The sequence below is a fragment of the Furipterus horrens genome, unplaced genomic scaffold, assembly GCF_987537825.1.
Source record: "Furipterus horrens unplaced genomic scaffold, mFurHor1.1.pri manual_scaffold_4, whole genome shotgun sequence".
Taxonomy (NCBI): domain Eukaryota; kingdom Metazoa; phylum Chordata; class Mammalia; order Chiroptera; family Furipteridae; genus Furipterus; species Furipterus horrens.
The window spans coordinates 137,017,252-137,034,514 of NW_028327174.1; the positions used below are offsets into that span (position 1 = coordinate 137,017,252).

Sequence of the window (17,263 nt, forward strand, 5' to 3'; positions counted from 1 at the left end):
TATCTCCTCTTTTCCTTAGCTTTCCAAAAAAAGCCTCTATTACTCCAAATGCCAATCATTTCTCAACCCTTTCTAACCTGGCTTCTGTTACAATGATCCTACAAAGTAGTATGACCACCATCCTAACTGCACTGAGCTGAATGAAAATGATGGGGGCTAAACAGGGTGGATGATAAACAGGTGCTGCTTAAAGTTCGAGCAAGACAAGACAAATTGTCCTTTGACTTTGGGTATTTAAACATAACGAGGACCTTAGGATAATTTCACCAGAGCTCTACTGCAACACTGGAGGAAGTGATGAGCATAACAAGTGGTGGTCAAATGCAGCAGAAGGAAAAGCCACTGGATCAACTCAATTAGCAAAGAAAAAGCATTTCACAAAATCCAACACACTTTTATGATAAAATTCTTTCATAAAGTCAGGAATAAAAGAATATAGGGAACCTTCCTGAACATGATAAAAAGGCATTTATGAAAAACCCACAGCTAACATCATATTCAATGGTGAAAGATTGAAAGCTTCCCAGATAAGATTAGGAATGAGACAAGCATGCCTGCTTTTACCACTGCTGTTCAACACTGTAATCTATGTTCTAGCCAGACCAATAAAAGAAGAGGGATGGGGGCAAATAAAACAAACTAGAATGGAAGGAATAAAGTTATTTCTATTTGCAGAGGGTACAATCCTATAATTTTAAAAAATCCCAAAATCCACATGAAAACTATTAGAGTTAATATATTCAGCAAACTTGCAGGGTACAATATGAACACATAAAGTTAAAATTCAGTCATGCTTCTATACACCAGCAATGAACAATCAAAAAAAGGCATTAAGGAAACAATCCTATTTATTATATAATAAAATCCAAAATAATAAAATGCTTAGAAATAAAATTAATCAAGAAGGTGAAAAATTAAATTCCACAAAACATTGCTGAACACCTGAACAAAAAGAAAGACCTTTTGACTTCCAGCCGGGATGAAGGCATAGACCAACACGCTCTACCTCCCTCCACAACTAAGAAGGATTACAACTACCGCAAAAACAAAAATAATAAGTTCCAGAAAATAAAGCTACATGGAAGTCCAGCATATGAAGTCATAAACAAGTGATAATCGTCTGGAGGGGTAGGAAGTGCGAACCCGAGGCTGAGAGAGATTAAACTGTGCTGCAGGTGGCAGTCGCAGCAGCGAACAGTGGACCCGGTAAGCAGACACCTGTAATTGGGGGGAGGAGAGAAGCGCCTAGCAGCCGGCCCCTGCCCAGATCCGTTGGCTCGTGATTCCAATGCCTAGGAAGGCAGACCCCATTGAAAGGCGGCTCCCTGTACCTCAGCAGAGAGTAATAGCAGGACTCCATCTTGGACCCCTGCTCCAACGCAAAGCGCCACAGTGTGGTGAGAAAGGTCGCCAGGTTGTGACAAGCACAGGGGGCTCCGCCCAATATAGCATAGGAGGTGTGACAGCACCCCGCCCAAGAAGGAAAAATAAACAAAATGGTCAGAATGGCAGCATTAATGATTGAAATACCAATCACACAGCTAACAAAAAAACAAATAAAAGCCTTGACCGATGAACAAATAGCGAATCTTTCCGAGGCTCAGTTCAGAGCTATAGTCATAAGGCAGCTTACAGACCAAACAGCAGGGCTGAATCAAGACAGGGAAGGAATGGAGGCTAGTCCTGCTGAAATGAACAAAAATACATACAAGACAAGTGGTGAGGAAGGGAAAGCCATGGATCAAATCAACAAATCGGAACATAGGGAGGGAACAAACAGTAAACCAGTGCAGAAGGAGGAAACAAAAAGTGAGAAATATGAGGACAGGCTCAGAAACCTCTGGGACGGCTATAAGCGAACGAACATTCGAATTATAGGATTACCAGAGGGTGAAGAAGAAGGACTAGAAATTGAAAAATTATGTGAAAAAATAATGAACCATAACTTCCCAACCTTGGGGAAGGAAATGAACTTACAGGTCCAGGAAGCACAGAGAGTTCCGGTTAGGCTAGACCCAGGGAAAACCACACCAAGACACATTATCATCAAAATGTTAAAAATTAAAGAGAGAGAGAGAGAATCTTAAGAGCAGCAAGAGAGAAGAGAAGAATTATGTACAAAGGGGTCCCAATTAGACTATCAGCTGATTTCTCAAGGGAGACCCTGCAGGCAAGAAGGGACTGGCAAGAAATATTCAAAGCAATGAAAAGCAAAAACCTACAACCACGATTACTCTATCCAGCAAAGCTGTCATTCAGGATAGAAGGGCAGAGAAAGTGTTTCCAGGACAAAGTAAAACTGAAGGAATTTGTTAGATCCAAACCACTGTTATATGAGATGTTAAAGGGACTGGTTTAGAAGAAGGAGGATCAAAACTATGAACATTAAAATGAAAACTGTATCACAACAACCAAGAGCAGAAGCTAGGGAATTGAAACAAAGGCAAACTAAGTAGGCAACGAGAGCGGAAAAAGAATTATAGGTACAGGGAACATATTGGGGGCAGGTCAGCGGGGAGGGAGAAGGGGGAAAGGGGAGGGAGATGATGCAGGAATTAAGAAGCATAGTAGAGGGAGTGGAGTAGACAGGAAGATGTTGAGAAGAACTATATGTACAACCAATGGGCATGGACTAAGGGAGGAGGGACAACTGCAGGGTGCGGGAGAGCAGGGGGTAAAGAAATTGGGACAACCGTTAACACCATAATCAAAAATAAAAAAAAGGAAGCAAAAAAAGAAAGACCTTCCATGTTCACAGGTTGGAAGACAATATTGTAAAGATGGCAATACAGCCCAAATCGATCTACAGATTTAATGCAATCCCCATCAAAATTCCAATGGCATGTTTTGCATAACCAGACAAGCTGATCCTAAATACTTTCCAAGACACTCTCAGGTGCATGTAATATGTTTGTTTTTTAAATTATTTATTTATTTTAAAAGAGAGGGGAAAGGAGAAAGAGAGGGAGAGAAACATCGCTGTGTGGTTGCCTCTCACTTGCACCCCCAACTGGGGATCTGGCGTGCAACCTAGTCATGTGCCCCGACTGGGAATCGAACCAGCGACACCTAGCTCACAGGCCGACGCTCAATCCACTGAGCCACAGCAGCCAGGGCTTCCTGTAATGTGTTTTTACGAACTAAACGTAATAAACAGAACAGCATAATATATGACATGTATATATGGAAAAATATTATGTATATTCTAAAAGCACATTTGGAAAAAGGCTTTTACAAAGAATGTTCATTAGCTGTGGCCTACATAGTAAATATCTCATAACAACTACACTTCTTCTACACTGTAAATACCCTCCTTCATAGCACTAAAAACCACACATCACAATTACACTTTTTTAAAGCAGAATGGTCCTTTGTTAAGTTCAGGACTTTGATAAAACCCATCACATAACCCAAGGAGCTCTTTTAAAAAACACTGTCTCCCTCTTGGCTGGTGTAGTTCAGTGGACTGAGTGCCAGCCTGAGAACCGAAAGGACGCCATTTCGATTCCCAGTCAGGGCACATGGTCCCCAGCTGAGGGCGTGCAAGAGACAACCAATCAATTTTTCTCTCCCTCTCCTTCTCCATCCCTTCTCCTCTCTAATAATAAATAAATAAAATCTTTTTTTAAATATTGTCTTATATTATAGTTTCTTGTTCTTTTATGGTTAATTAATAAGATATCTGATAAGCACAACAGAAATGGAATCCCATTCCAGGCTCTAATGTCTTAATTTCAATATTCTTTTGAAAAGAATTGATCTAATGATTCAGGTACAATGCAAAGAAATTCAGTAAGGGTGGACAGAGATATGTAATATCTTATAATACTTCAACCTGAAGTAACAAATAATAATAGAACTACCAAGGATTTCAAATTCCTATTTCCATACACCTTAAATAAACTTTTCCCATTTCACTATAGCAAAAGAAAATAAGTCACGGTACCCAATGTCGGTAAGGGGTGGTTTCTCTCTCCCTCTTTTATAACAGAGGAACACTTCTGGGCTTTTCAGACTTCCATAGTTCAAGTTTGCTTGGAGAGCTGATGGAGTGGCTTCAACACAGGTGTAACCTTCAGGTACTGTTTCCCCAGCTGATTTGTTAATAACTGCAATGTCTGTAATTGGAGCTTTAGGTCCAGTTGACTTAGTATCTAAACGATTTATTTCTTGATCCAATAGAGTAGATGTATCAGTGAGACCTGCCACAACGAAGTAGTCAGTCACTCTTGGCCCTTTGTCTTCTATCATGGCTGCTGCTATATTTCCTAAAAGAGGGAAAAAAATCAATTAAACAAAATACTTTATCCTGACATAGTAAAATTAAAATACTCTGTGTTAACAGGGATTAACTAACACACTTTCCAGTTGGATTTATAATCAAAGGGTAACTAACACACTTCCCAGTTGGGTTTATAATCAAAGGGCTGTCATGTTGTAGAAGCATGTGTTACTATTATCTTGTGAGCTTTTATTTCCTACAATATATAAATTTGCAGCATCAATTAATTTGTAAGGCTACTATGATCCTTTCATGTGCCTAAGCTTCTGTTAGGAATAATCAAACTATCAGAGGTGGACTATGGCACTTTCTGTTGAGCAAGATGCACTTAATGAACAATACTTATACCATTTTAGAAATCATTCTCTTTTAAGTTACAGAATTCCTAGAGCTAAACTTTACATTTAAACAGAGTTCATCATGAACTATCAAGGTCCAACACACACAAAAATGAAGGTAATGGTAATAAATATAATTAAACCAGTTTCTTAACAATCCAGTTAGGAGTCTGTCTCTAATAGTTAAAGGACTTTATATAAACACCGTGTAAACTACATTTAGAAATCATTAAATATTTTATATGTAAATATCAGATAGAGCATAAAGAACTATAACCAAAGAAGACAAAATTATATAAAATACAGATTAAGAGACTTAGGCACTACATAATAGAAACCTAGAAAAATGAACTTTGAATCAAGACTTCCATTATCTTTAAATTCAGTATCTCTAAAAAGAAAATTAAGTTTTTGAGTTTTAGATACTTCCATAGATTTTATGTGTTTTTTTTAAGTTACATCATTTCTTGATTTTTTTCCGCCCAAAGATTTTATTTATTTATTTTTAGAGAGAGAGGAAGGAAGGGAGAAAGAGAGGAAGAGAAACATCAGTGTGTGGTTGCCTCTCACGTGTTCCCAACTGGGGACATGGCTCACAACCCAGGCATGTGCCCTGACTAGGAATCGAACCGTGGACCCTTTGGTTCGCAGGATGGCACTCAATCTACTGAGCCACACGAGCCAGGGTGATTTTATGTGCTTTTTAAAAGCAACTTTCTTGAGGTATAATTTATATGCAATAATACACATATTTAAAGTGTACAATTTGGTAAGTTTTCACATATGCCCATGAAACTAGTAAATATATCCATCAATAACAAACTTCTCCTTACCCCTTCATTATTCCTCCTCCTGCTCCAAGAGAATGAATATCTGCTTTCTGTCACTATAGGCTGGTTTCTAGAATTGATATACATGGAATCATTATAGTACGTATTCTTTTTTGTCTAGCTTATTTTGATATTCATCCATGCTGTTGCGTATATCAATAGTTCATTCCTTTTTACTGCTGAACCTCTGAGTGCCAACATCGCTGTGAGCGACGCTGACAAATTTTCCCAAAAGTGCCAGTGTCGCTCCCACTGATTCTTTTTTCTATGGCTATAAATGTTAATGACAATGGAATAATTTGTATTTTATGTTTTGTTCTCTTTTTCTTGTACCTCAGGTTATATATTGATAAAACTTTTTCTCATATTGATCCAAATTTCAAATTACCCATGGCACTCAAAGGATGAATAGTCCACTGTTTAATATGCCTCAATATGCTTATCCATTCACCTATATAATAGACATTTGGGTATTTTCAGTTTGAGACTATTAAAGCTGTCATGAACACCATGTACAAGCCCTCTGGACATATGCTTTCATTTACTGTAGGTAAATTTCTAAGATGGATCACGTGGATCACCTGGTAGGTATCTGTAGTTCTAAAAAACTGCCAAATAATTTTCTAGAGTAAGTCTACCATCAGGTCCAATTTGTCAATCTGTTCTTTTATGGATCATGTATGTGGTGTTAATATTAAATAGATCATTGTCTAATTCAAGGTCACAAAGGCTTTTTTCCCATGTTTTCTTTTAAAAGTTTTATAACTTAGGTTTTACATTTAGATCTATGATCCATTTTAAGTTCATCTTTGTACACGGTGTGAGGTATGAAACAAGATTCACTTTTTACATATAGATATCCAATTTTTTTTAGCACCATTAATTGAAAGGACCATCTTCTCCCCTTATATTAACTGTGTTCAAAAACTTATTTCTAATATGTATGTTTATTTCTGGATTTCCTGTTTTGTTCCATTGATTATTTGTCTATATGTCAGTACCACGTGGTTTCAATTAATGTAGCTCTATAATAAATCTTGAAATCAGGTAGTGTTAGGATTCAATTCTATTCTTTTCAAAATTGTTTTGAAAAGACTCTCTGCATTTCAATAAACATTTTAGAATCAGCTTCTTCAAAAAAAAAGGCTTAGTAAGATTTTCTTCCCTTTTTGCTACAAAGCAACAGAACCTTTATTAACACTTTGAATAGGGTCAGCTATTACTGAAACCGGTAATTTCTAAACCTAAAATTGGGACAAATAGCTAAAATGCAGACTAGTTCCATCACTGGGCACTATGAATACAAAACTGAAGAATTAACAGCCACTTTTTGAGGACAGAACCAGGCGCAGGGTGGCCTCTTTCTGGATGTTGTAGACAGAAAGAGGGGGCCATCTTCTAGCTGCATGCCTGCAAAGATGAGCCTCTGCTGGTGTGTGTGGGGGGTGGAGGATGCCTTTCTTATCCTGGATCTTGGCTATCACATCCTCAGTGGTGTCTCTGAGCTCCACTTCCACGGTGACGGTCTTGCCAGTCAAGGTCTTCACAAAGATTTGCATTTTGACCAGTTAGCGAGTGCAAAAAACACTAAAAGTCCAATCATGTCAAGCCACTTCAACGCACTGCTCTCTACAATGCCAGTCACTTCTAAGTCACCTAGTTAGATTTTAATTGGGATTATGCTGAATCTGTAGGTCAATTTAAGGACTGACATCATTGAGTCTTCTAACTTGTGAACAAAGTTTAGTTCCACATTTATTAGATTTTTAAAAATTTCTCTCATCAATATTTTAGTTTACAACATATAAGTCTCTCATATCTTTTGTAAGATTTACCCTTAGGTACTTAATAATTTAGAGACTACAGTAAATGACTATTTCTTTTTAACTCAAATTCCAATTGTTCACTGCTACTATATAGAAATATTACAACTGATTTTTATCTGTTGATCTTATATAATAAATCATGATAAAGTTGCTTATGAGTTGAAGAACATTTTTGTAGGTTCCATCAAATTTTATACACAGGTAATGTTTGTGAATAAAGACAATTTTGCTTCTTTCTTTCCAATGTAGTTGCCTTTTGTTTTTTTTTCTTGCCTCACTGCACTACCTAGAACATCCAATAAAATGTTTAAGAGAAATGATGACCAAAAAAAATATACAAATAACCAATAAGCAAGTGAATAAATGCTCAACATCATTAATCATAACAGCAAACAGATGAATGGATAGGTAAAATGCAGTATATATCCATACAATGGAATATTATTCAGCCACAAGGAGGAATTAAATTTGATAAATGGTACATGAATGGACTTGGAAAACATTATGCTAAGTGAAATAAGCCAGACAGACAAGGAAAAATATTATGTGATTCTACTTCATAGATACACAAAGTAAAACAGAGATTACCAAGGGTTAGAAAAGGGGAGAATAAAGAATTATTGTTTAATGGGAATGGAGTTTAGATTGGGAACGGTGAGAGAGTTTTGGGTATAGACAGTGGCAATAGTTACACAACACTGCCCATGTATTTAATGCTACTGAATTGTACACTTACAAATGGTTAAAATGACATATATTACATATGTATATTTTACCACAATAAAAAAAGAGAAAATGCATCAATAATAATCTCTCCATATTAAACTTATGAGTTCTGTTAAGTTATAGAAGAAATTACTAGTCAGCTTCCTAATTCAGCGACTATAAATGCCTATGTAACTATTGTTATACGTTACCTTCTTGTTTTTTGAAAAGAATATACCAATTTATCATGACAACAATAATATATCTACTGCCAGTGAGTGTTATAATTGTATTTACTCGCAGTATTAAGAGTAAAGCTGTTGCGGGAAGATTGTTTAAATATACATTTCTTTGATCACAAAAAGGAGAGAGGGGCATATTGAGAGTGGACATCTGTTTTGTTCCTAATCGTAGGCAAAAGCATTATTTCTTTTATCACTAAATATAATGTTACTTGTAGGTTTTCCATACATGTTCTTTTTCAGGTTAAGAAAGTCCCTTTGTATTTCTGAGACTTTTATCAGGAATAGATGTTGGATTTTATCATACACTTTTTCTGCATCTACTGAAATCACGTGCTTTTCCTTTTTAGTTTTTAATATGGTGAATTACACTGATTATCTTCCAAGTTAATAACCAACCCTGCATTCATGAGATTAAGTCCCACTTGATCATGATATATTATCCTTTTTATATATTCTGGATTCCATTTGCTAAAACTTTGATTAAAATTTTATATTTTAATAAGGGGTATTGGTCTGTAGTTTTCTGTTCTTATTCTGTCTTTATCTGCTTTTGGTAGCAAAGTAATGTTAGTCTCACACAATGAGCTCGGAAGAATTTCCTCTTCTTCAATTCTCTGGAAGAGTTTGTGTAGAACTGGTATTATTTCTTCCTTGAATGTTTGACAGAATTCACCTGTGAAATCATCTGGGTTCGGAGTTTTCTTTATGTGTAGAGCTTTTAACTATAAATTCAATTCCTTTAAAGTTTACTCAACTTCTTCTTGAGAAAACTTTCACACTTTGTGTCTTAGTCCATTCAGGCTGCTATACCAGAATACCACAGACTGGGTGGCATATAAACAGCTGAAATTTATTTCTCACAGTTCTGGAAGCTGGGAAGTCCAAGATGAAGGCATTTGCAGATTCAGTGTCTGGTGAGGGCTGGCTTTTTAGTTCACAGAGGCTTTTTTTTTTTTTTCTTTTTTTTCTTTTTGCTGTAACTCCACATGGCAGAAGGGAGCCAAGGATCTCTCTGGTCTCTTTTAGAAAGGCACTACAACAAAGCACTTTCAAAAGCCCCACCTCCAAATACCATCATATTTGGGATTAGGTTTCAAGACAAGAAGTTGAGAACGGAGTACAAAAACATTCAGTCTATAGCAGTGTCTTTCAAAGAATTTGTCCACTTTATCTAAGTTGTCAAATTTCCTGGCATAAAGTGGTTTATAATATTCCCTTATTATCCTTTTAATATCAGTAGACTGTAGTGATGTCATTCCTCTCATTCCTGATTAGTAATTTGTGTCTTCTCTCTTTTTCCTGGTCAGTCTGGCTAGAAATCTATCAATTTTATTGATCTTCCCTAAGAAATACTTTTCAGTTTCACTTTCACTAATGCTTCTCTGTATTATTACATTTAATTTCTACTTTGATCTGTATTATTTCCTTTCCTCTGTTTAATTTAATTTGCTCTTCTTTTTCCAGTTTCTTAAGCTAGAAGCTGAGATCATTAATTTGAGATCTTTCTTCTTTTCTAATGTAGGTATTTAGTGCTTTGAACCCCTTCCCAAGCAACGTATTTAGTGGCAGCCCACAAATTCGGTATGTTGTATTCTCTTTTCATTCAGTTCAAAATATATTTTAGTTTCCCTTTCTTAAAATATTTTTTCTTTCACCAATGGGCTATTTAAAGGTATGATTTTCAGGTGCCAAATTTTATACTTGGGGACTTTCCAAGAATCTTAGGTTACTGATTTATAACTTAATTACATTGTGGTCAAAAAATACAATGTAGACAGAGGCAAACACAGAAAGATGAGGAGACAGAGAAGTATCACCCAGAAGTGGGGGCAGATCAAGGTCCCAGTGACACAACTAAGCAATGAGCAGACAGCACACCTAACAGATGAGGAGACAGAGAGCTTAACAGAGGCAGAGTTTAAGGCATTGGTGATTAGGATGCTCACAGATCTGACAGCAGAGATTAAACACGATAGGGAAAGAATGAAGGCTATCCTGGCTGAAATGAAGGAAAAGCCATACGAAACAAGTGAAGGGAAGGAAACCAGGGTTCAAATCAACAAACTGGGCCATTAGGAAGAAACAGTCAACCAGTACAGAAGAAGGAAATGAGAATTTTAAAAAATGAGGAGAGACTTAGAAACCTCTGGGACAGCTATAAACATGCCAACATCTGAATCATAGGGGTGCCAGAAGAAGAGGAAGAGCAAGAAATTGAAAACCTATGTGAAAAAATAATGAAGGAAAACTTCCCTTATTTGGGGAAGGAAATGGACATACGCGTCCAGGAAGCACAGAGAGTTCCAACAAACTAGACCCAGAGAGGACCACACCAAGACACATCATAATCAAAATGCCAAAGATTAAAGATAAAGAGAATCTTAAAAGCAGCAAGAGAGAAGAGGAGAACGACCTACAAAGGGGTACCTATAAGACTGTCAGCTGATTTCTCAAAAGAAACTTTGCAGGCAAGAAGGGACTGGCAGGAAATATTCAAAGCGATGGGAAGCAAGGACCTACAACCACGATTACTCTACCCAGCAAAGCTATCATTCAGAATGGAAGAGCAGATAAAGTGCGTCCCAGACAAGGTAAGGTAAAGGAGTTCATTAGCACCAGGCCATTATTACATGAAGTATTAAAGGGACATATTTAAGAAAAAGAAGATCAAAAACTGAACATTAAAATGAAAACAGTATCACGACTATCAACAACAGATGTTAGGGAATGGAAACAAAGGTAAACTAAGCAGACAACTAGAGTGGGAACAGAATCATAGGTATGGGGAACATGTGGGGAGAGGTCGGCTGGCAGGGGCAGGTGGGGAGCGAGGGAATTGGTGCAGGAATTAAGAAGCATAGTAGAAGGGTGGGGAATGGACAGGGGGATGTTGAGAAGAGCTTTATGCATGACCCATGGACATGGACTAAGGTGGGGGAGCTGCTGGTGGGAGGGGCATTGCTGGGTGGAGGGGAGCAAAAGGAAATAAATTGGGACAACTATAACAGCATAATCAATAAAACATACAAAAAAATACAATGTGTATGACTTGAATTCTTTTACATTTATTAAGGCTTATTTTATGGCTAAGAATATGGTCTACCTCGACAAATATACCATCTGCACTTCAGCAGAACGTGTGATCTGTTGCTGTTGAACAGAGGACTCTACAAATGTCAATCAGGTCAAATAAGTTCACAGTGTTGGTCAAGTCTGCCATATCCTTGCTGATTTTCTGTCCTCTTAGTCTATCAACTATTAAGAGTGGTGTTGAAATCTCTGGCTATAATTGTATATTTGCTTATAAGTTCTATCAGATTTTGCTTCATGTATTTTGAAGCTATGGTATTAAGGGAATAAACATTTAGAATTCTATCTTTTTGATTAACTGACCCCTTTATCTCTGGTAAATATTATTGTGTATTAACAAAAGCTTTTGAAAAGAATTAAACTATTTGTAAAAACAAGATATACAGTTTAATAATTACATTACTTTTTCCAACTATAGCTGAGATAATCTTTTGAAGTCAATTTCATTTCACCTTACTATTTAATGGCACACATTTTAATTCAAAAAATGCCGATGACATCAACAAAATGTTATTATCTTCAATTTACAAGGCTGAATGTAGTTTACACAATTCCTCACTCTAACAAGACTTTCTAAAGCTTCAAAAAATCTGTGTGTTCCCTTGTGTTCCAAATCATGCAGAATGAATGATGAACTCTGTTTAAACCACAAAGAAACTACAGTTGTATCAGTTATTTGCTACGTTTAAGCAATTTAAAATAGGTCCTTGGTGATTCCATTTAGAAAGCATTATCAACATCAGTTACGCTGGCTGGGTCATGAAACTACAAAACTGAAAAAGTAAGTCATTTCAGATAAAATCAGTTCCTTTTTCAGGACACAAAGCAGTGTAATTCTCTACCATTGCACCTGCCACTGAAAGTTTTGTAAAGAAGTAGGGTTGTAAAGGAGGGTTGCAAACACAAATGCCTAAAGGGGTCAGGCAGGATAGGAGTCTTGGGAACTAGAGAACGAAGGCAACCACTACCAGTCAGACACATCCAATTGTTGCCAAATGGATTTAGCAAAGCCAGAGCTTCCTTTTTGCCTTTTTATGAGAAACCAGAAATCAGGATTTCTATGCAAATCTCCAAGTTTTAAAATATCAGGAACTAATTCAAACTTCTTAAACACTAGGAAGATCAAACAAAACAGAGAAGCATGGTATATGTAATCTAAAGGTTAAGTCTAGGAAATAATAATTTCTAAATTTCATTTTAAAAAATTGACCTGATTAAATACCTAATTTCACCATTAAAGATATGTGAGCCAATGTACCAAACTTCATATCAAATTGGCAATATAACCACAAAAAAGGGGATGAAAGAAGAACTAATCCAAGTAAGTTCTGAACAATTTACTTTGACATGAAGAAGTGAAAAGAAATCTTGATTCCTGGCGGTGTGGTTCAGTGGATTAAGTGCCAGCCTGCAAACCTAAAGGTCACCAGTTCAATTCCCAGTAAGGGAACATGCCTGGGTTGCAGGGCATGCAAGAGTCAACTGATCAATGTCTCTCTCGCACATTGACATTTCTCTCCCTCTCTTTCTCTCTCCTGTCCCCTCTATCTAAAAATAAGTAAATAAAATCTTTAGAAAAAGAAAGAAATCTTGAACTTTACTTAGAAGGCTTGCCTTTAACACTGGTATGGTTACAGCAATTCTAAAATTATTCTGTATGTATTCTATAATGGAACAATTGCTGGAAAGGGAGGTATAAATATGAAATGGGAGATAGAAAGTGAAATTTATATATTACAATGGAATTAGAAATATTAACATGAACTTACAGCTTCAAAATACACAATATACTAAATGTAATGTGGTACCCTGAACTGGATCAAAGAACAGAAAAGCACAGTAATGTAAAAACTAGTGAAAATAAAATCTGCATTTTAATTAATTGTAATATAATAATATTGATGTCCTAGTTTGACAAATGTATCATGCTAACATAAAATGTTAACCAAGAAGGAATAAAGAATGCTGTAGTACCTTTTCAACATTTCTGTAAACTTAAAATAATTCAAAAATAAAATATTTTAAATATGTGTATCAACATTATTGGTAATAGACAAAAAGTGGAAATAGCCCAAGTGTCCAACAACTGAAGAAGACATAAATAGCTTTTCTGCACACACCAGGCCCAGCAGAGGAAGTCACAAGCTATGGATCGCTGATAGCTCCAAACCAATTGACCAGTGCTACTCACAAGCAGTGTCTGACGAAGACCTGCACCAGTGTCTTTGCAGATCTAATACACAGAAACAAATACAAAGCAGCAGCCAAAATGGAAAGACAAAGAACCAGACTCCAAATGAAAGAACAAGAAATTTCTCCAGAAGAAGAACTAGAGCAGCGGTTCTCAACCTGTGGGTCGCAACCCCTTTCACAGGGGTCACCTAAAGCCATCGGAAAACACAGATATAATTACATATTGTTTTTGTGATTAATCAATATGCTTTAATTATGTTCAATTTGTAACAATGGAAACATATCCTTTATATCAGATATTTACATTACGATTTATAACTGTAGCAAAATTACAGTTATGAAGTAGCAACGAAAATAATTTTATGGTTGGGGGTCACCACAATATGAGGAACTGTATTAAAGGGTTGCAGCATTAGGAAGGTTGAGAACCACTGAACTAGATGAAATGGAGGCAATTTATCAGAGAGTTTAGAGTAATGATTATTAGGATACCCAACAGCATGGAAAAAGACATAGAAACCATAAAAAAGGACCAGTCAGAAATAAAGAATGCAGTATCTGAAATAAATAATACACGTGAAGGAATAAAGACTAGGTTAGATGAAGTAGAGGATGAAATCAGTGATTTGGAAGACAAGGTAGAAAAAACACCCAAGGAGAGCAGAAAGAAGAAGAAAGAATTTAAAAAATGAAGAAAACTTAAGAAACATTTTGGATACCATGAAGCATAACAACATCCACATCAACAGAATACCAAAAAGAAAAGGAGAAGAGAACAATCAAGGGATCGAGAACCTAGTTGAAGAAACAATGACCAAAAACTTCCTTAATCTGGTGAAGGAAAAAGACACACATGTCCAGGAAGCTCAAAGTCCCAAATAAGCTAGACCCAAGGACCTACACCGAGACACATCATAATTAAATTGGCAAGGCTTAAGACAAGGAGGGAATCCTAAAAGCCATAAGAGAAAAGCAGGGAGTTACCCACAAGGGAGCACCAATTAAGACTGTCCTCTGATTTCTCAACAGAAACATTTCAGGCCAGAAGGAACTGGCATGAAATATTCAAAGGGATGAAAAGCAAGGACCTACTTTACCCAGCAAGGCTATCATTTAAAATAGAAGAAGAAATAATAAGCTTCCCAGACAAGAAAAAGCTAAAGGAATTTGTTAACACCAAGACAGTACTGCAACAAAGGTTAAAGGGCTTGCTTTAAGAAAAAGAAAAAGAGAAGAAAAAAAAAAAAAGAGGAAAAGAGTCATAATAAAATGGCACTAAATATGTATCTATCAATAATCACCTTAAATATAAATGGCTTAAATGACCCAACCAAAAGACATAGAGTAGTTGAATGGATAAGAAAACATCCCATATATATGCTGCCCCCAAAAGACCCATCTCAGATTGAAAGATATACACAGGCTAGAAGTAAAGGAATGGAAAGATATTTCATACAAATGGAAAGGACAAAAAAGTTGGGGTTGCAGTATTTACATCAATAAAATAGACTTTAAAACCAAGGATATAGTAAAAGACAAAAAAGGACACTACATGATAAAGGGAACAATCCAACAAGAGGGTATAACCCTAGTAAACATTTACACACCCAAAACATGATCACCTAAATATGTGAAGCAAATCTTGATGGATATAAAGGGAAAGATTGACAGGAATACAGTCATAGTCAAAGATCTCAACACCAATGGCTAGATCTTCCAGACAGAAAATCAACAAGGAGATAGCAGACTTAAACAACACACTACATCAAATGGATTTAATTTATATCTTCAGAGCATTTCACCCCAAAGCAGCAGAATATATATACTTTTCAAGAGCACATGGGATGTTTTCTAAGATAGACCACATGTTAGGACACACAAAAAAATCTCAATAAATTTAAGAAGACTGAAATCATATCAAGCATCTTCTCTGATAACAATGCTATGAAATTAGCAATCAATCACAAGAACATTGAAAGACATGGAAGCTAGATAACATGTTATTAAACAATGAATGGGTCGATAACCTGACCAATGAAGAAATCACAAGACTTAAAGAAACCACATCCATCAAGATGAGTAGGAGGCCCACAGACGCAGAAAGGGCTGGTCTCTCACCACGTGTGGCAGATAAAATTTCAGGTGGGATATCTCAGGAGAGAGGAGTCCCAGGCCCACACCAGGACCCCCAGCCCAAGGTTCCAGTGCCAGGAAGTTAAGTCCCCACAGCTTCTGGCTACAAAAACCAGCAGGGATTGAGTCGGGGAAAGAAACTGCTGGAGCCCCAAGCAGTTCCTCTTAAAGAACACACACATGAACTTACTCAAACTTACTCCCTCTGAGCTTCAGTACTGAGATGGCAGCTTGAAAGGCACTAGTGGTATACATGGAGAAATTGAAGTGTCTAGCATCAAGGCAAAGAGAGGCCATTGTCCTTTATCTGAGCCCTTTCCCTACAGAGCCACAGAACCAGTAGGATGATGCCATATCTGAGACTCCATCAACCTGACCTGCCTTGGAGATCCCCAGAGACTTTGCCCCATCCAATTTATGGGTCCACCCAAACTCCTTTTCCATATAAATGGCTGCTCTTGGCTCATGCTTCACAACTTCCTAAATCCTACCAAACAAGTAACAGTTGGTCTCAGTAAGCTCCAAGCCCCACAGAAGCTACAGTCAGCTTAGATTCATAGTTTGGCTTTGCCTGCGATTCCCCAAGCCCAACCTAAGTATCAGCCATCTAAGATTGCTTTATAGCTAAGGCAGGGTGGCCCCGAGCAAATCACAGGTGACCTGCACCACCCAGGAAGCCCCAGAGTCTGCACACCCAGTGGATAGTTACAGACCATGTTGAAGGACCACCACCATGCCCCTGCACAGTTGATCCTCCACAAAGGGCAGAATTTGGTGGTCATTGGTTCTAGACACTCTTTGCAGCTGACTGGCCTGGATAAATCCCTCCCATTGATCTGCCAACAGCAACTAAGACTCAACTACAAGAGAAGGGTGTATTCAGCCTACACGAAGGGCACACAACAAGTACCCAGCTTGGGTGATAGGGGAGGCTGTGCCACTGGACCCTAAAGGATACCTACTATATTAGGCCATACTACCAAGACACGGAATCATAGCAGCTCTACCTGATACACAGAAACAAACACAGGAAGGCTGCCAAATTGAATAGGCAAAGAAATATGGCCCAAATGAAAGAACAGAACAGAACCACAGAAAAAGAACTAATGAAATGGAGATGGCCAACCTATCATATGCAGAGTTCAAAACATTGGTGATCAGGATTCTGAGAGAAATGATTGCGTACAGACACAAAATAAAGGATGAAGTGAAGGTTATACAAAGTGAATACAGAAAAATATACAGGGAACCAACAGTAATGGGAAGGAAGCCAGGATTCAAATCAACAATTTGGAAAATAAGGAAGAAATAAACATCCACCTGCAACAGAAAGAAGAAACAAGAATTGAAAAAAATACAAGGAGAAAATTAGGAACCTCTGGGACAACTTTAAACATACCAACATCCGAATCATAGGGGTGCCAGAAGGAGAAGAGGAAATGCAAGAAATTGAAAATACATTTGAAAAAATAATGAAAAGAAAGTTCCCGAATTTGGTGAAGGAAGTCCAGGAAGCACAGAGAGTCCCAAACAAGCTAGACCCAAGAGGACCACATCAAGACACATCATAATTAAAATGCCAAAGATGAAAGATAAAGAGAGAATATTAAAAGTAGCAAGA

At 37.2% G+C, this 17,263-nt stretch overlaps 1 protein-coding gene across 1 annotated transcript in view; it reads right to left on the reverse strand.

Annotated features, from left to right (window-relative positions):
* LOC150012916 (DENN domain-containing protein 4C-like) overlaps positions 1-17,263 on the reverse strand; it is a 105,055-nt gene that overhangs the window by 74,186 nt on the left and 13,606 nt on the right. The window contains exon 2 of the mRNA XM_090274071.1: positions 3,947-4,268. Coding sequence (XP_090130197.1) covers positions 3,947-4,251 — 305 coding nt within the window. The 5' untranslated portion in view covers positions 4,252-4,268. The remainder of the gene's footprint in view (positions 1-3,946; positions 4,269-17,263) is intronic.